The 3,264-nt window shown below is 31.7% G+C and overlaps 1 protein-coding gene across 1 annotated transcript; it reads left to right on the forward strand.

Annotated features, from left to right (window-relative positions):
• The first annotated feature begins 517 nt into the window (after positions 1-517).
• LOC130948670 (lectin-like) lies at positions 518-1,597 on the forward strand. Its single transcript, XM_057877509.1, has one exon. It carries the CDS (start codon positions 571-573, stop codon positions 1,441-1,443), a length of 873 nt encoding a protein of 290 aa, XP_057733492.1. The 5' UTR covers positions 518-570; the 3' UTR covers positions 1,444-1,597.
• The last annotated feature ends 1,667 nt before the right edge of the window (positions 1,598-3,264 follow it).

Genomic DNA, 3,264 nt, shown 5'->3' on the forward strand with positions numbered 1-3,264 from the left:
AACAGTAACGAAAACACACAGGATTATGCGGTACGATCTCCCGTTGCTACTGCGCGCAAGCGGAACACGAAGAGACTGGACATCGTCGGCGGGAAGCTGGACGACGTCGACTAGTGTTTTAGACAGTGGCAACTGGTGTTCTTGACGACGATAGACCAGAGTGATAGAAAGAAAATGGACCAAAGTAAAAAGACGATGCAGAACCAAAATCACATGCGAAGAAAAAAAGTTACCATCATATGTCCGTATACATAACTGCACCATTTACAAATTTTTACTTTTTTTTTGAAATTTAATCGACAAAATTATTTAAAATTAATTAAATTAATTATCATCTGATTTTAATTTTCTTTTTACCTCTATTATAATCATTATACATTAAACTCATTGTCTCTTTCTACTTTTCCTTTTTTATATTTACTTTACTAAAGTTTTGCATGCATCATGCGCCTTGAACCTACCGTCACCCACTCTATATATACCCCTTAAATTAGCACTGAACTTGCAACCCTTACTAAGCATAACTTATTCTGCGGTGTTATACTCATTTCCACTTTATAAGTACCAGCCATGGCGTCTAACTCCAAAATACCCTTATCCCTTCCCCTTCTTGCCTCCATGGCCATCTTCCTCATCCTACTCCACAGTGTGAACTCAGCGGATGTCACCACTTTCCTCTTCGACAAGTTCGATCAAAGTAACGAGAATCTCATCATCCAAGGCGACGCTTCCGTTTCAAGCAACGGAGCCTTGCAACTCACTAGGGTTGACAGCAGTGGCATCCCACAAGGAGGTAGCGTCGGCCGAGCCTTGTACTCCGAACCCATTTCACTCTACGATAAATCCACCGGAGCAGTAGCATCCATAATCACCTCCTTTATCTTCTTCATTTCTTCACCTTCTGATACCCCGGCTGACGGCCTTACCTTCTTCCTCGCTTCGCCGGATACTACTATTCCTCCTAACTCCGGCGGTGGCTACCTTGGCCTCTTTAGCGCCTCGAATGCGCTCAACAACACGCGCAAAGAGCTCATTGGTTTTAAATCCTCATCTGACAAAGTTGTTGCTGTTGAATTTGATACGTACCCTAATCTCAATCTCGGGGATCCCGATTACAAACACATCGGAATTGATGTGAACTCTATTAAGTCGGAAGTTACCGCTAAATGGGACTTTCAAAATGGAGAACCGGTGGCGGTAACAATAATCTATAATCCCTATGCCAAGACTCTTAGAGTTTTTGCTTCTTACCCTAATGGTTACAACGTGGACTTCACTCATGACATAGATTTGAAAACTGTTCTTCCTGAAAAAGTTAGGGTAGGGTTCTCTGGTGCCACTGGACAGTACTCACAAATTAATAACATAATATCTTGGTCCTTTGGTTCAATTTTAGGGAAAAGCTTCAAGGTTGAGAAAGGTGGTATTGCAAGTGTTGTGTAATGATTGGGCATGACGCTACATAATAATAATAAGGACAAGTACATGTAGTCCATTGTGTATGTGAATACTGCACTGTGCTTGTGGTGTTTCTGCCTTCTATGTAATATTTCCATGAACAATGAACTCTTCCTAATAAGATGCTTTTTTATTTTTAGGAGTGCTAGGGAATAGCAATTTTTGTGTTTTGTAACCATCAATTGGTTATCAATCATGTTTTTAATGGTGTGAGATTACATCAATTGGTCATCCAATGATGAGAGATCACTCATTTTTCTTTTGATGGTTAAGTGCTGGCCACAAAATACAAAAAGTTGCTGACTCTAGACTTTCGCTTTTATTTTTGTACTTTTCTGTTGTTTTCGTTTCGTTAGAAAAAGTGACACATGTCAAGGAAAAGAAAAAAAAAAAAGAAGATAGAGGTATATATGATTTTTTAGGAGAAATATAAAGGAGAAAGTTTAGTGAACTAATTTTTAGTTAATTAATATTTATCAATTTTAATGTTTAAATTTATAATTTTAAATTTAAGATTAAATATTTATGATTTAATATTTAAAATTTTGGTGATGTTACACGTACGAATTTTTTTAATAATCAAATTCGATCAAAGTGACGTCAATGAAAAGATGTGTGCATGTATCACATGCTTCTTCGGTGGATAAATTTTTTTGAAAAGTATAAAAAGTATAGGTACTAATATATTATTTGTTAATTTATTATTAATAATGATTAATTATTATATTTTAAATATATATATAAAGAGACATATTTAAAAAATATATCTATAAAGATATTTTTATTAAACACAGTTATAAAAAAAATATTTTTATTAGACACATCTACAAAAATACTTCAATTAAATACAGTTATAAATAAGAGTTGGCAGATGTTGGCAGAAATGCTGTGGTAACATAGCAGGATTGCATAATTTATTAGGGGGTCACTCACATAAAGATAAAGACACCTAAAATATCTTTTTTTAAAGATTTTTTTTAGCAATTAAAATTTAACGCATATAATCGATTAAATTGGATTATTTTTATCAAAATTAGACCGAACAAATCAATTTAGCTAAAAAATCAATAAACTAAAATTTTGAATCGGTCTAAATTAATATTTTTTTGTAAAAAATGACTACAATACCCCTATTATAGAAAATAAGTAAAATACTTCTATTATATATATTTAATAAGAGTATTCTAGTCAATTTTTATAGAGTAAAATATCGTTTTTGTCCCCAACGTTTAGGGTAAGTCCTAAAGTTGTCCCTAACGTTTCAATCGTCCTATTTAAGTCCTTAACGTTTCAAAATTGACTCAATGTTGTCCTACCGTTAGAGATCCGTTAACAGAATTAACAGCGGGACAAAATTGAGACCATTTTGAAACGTTAGAGACTTAAATAGGACAAAAATGTTGGGGACAAAAACGATACATAAAAATAAATTTTAATTTAATTTTATTTTTCAATAATATCAATTATTTTTTAATTACATCTAAGTAAATTACACTTAATTACATTTCTTTCATTTTGAATAAATTTATTTTTTTTTAAATTTTAAAGAATTTGATACATTAGAGACAAAAAGTATAATTTATATTTTATTGTATATATATATATATATATATTTTTCTTTTCCGCAAGTTTATATACTAGTCATTTTACAAACATTTCATGATAACTAAAAATCTTTAAGAGTAAAATTATAAAAAAAATAATTTATTTAGAATGAAAGTAATATGATTAAATGTAATTTACTTAGATGTGATTAAAAAATAATTGAATACTATGTATAGTAAAAAATTGATATTATTGAAGGAT

This window comes from Arachis stenosperma, chromosome 9 (genome assembly GCF_014773155.1).
Source record: "Arachis stenosperma cultivar V10309 chromosome 9, arast.V10309.gnm1.PFL2, whole genome shotgun sequence".
NCBI lineage: Eukaryota > Viridiplantae > Streptophyta > Magnoliopsida > Fabales > Fabaceae > Arachis > Arachis stenosperma.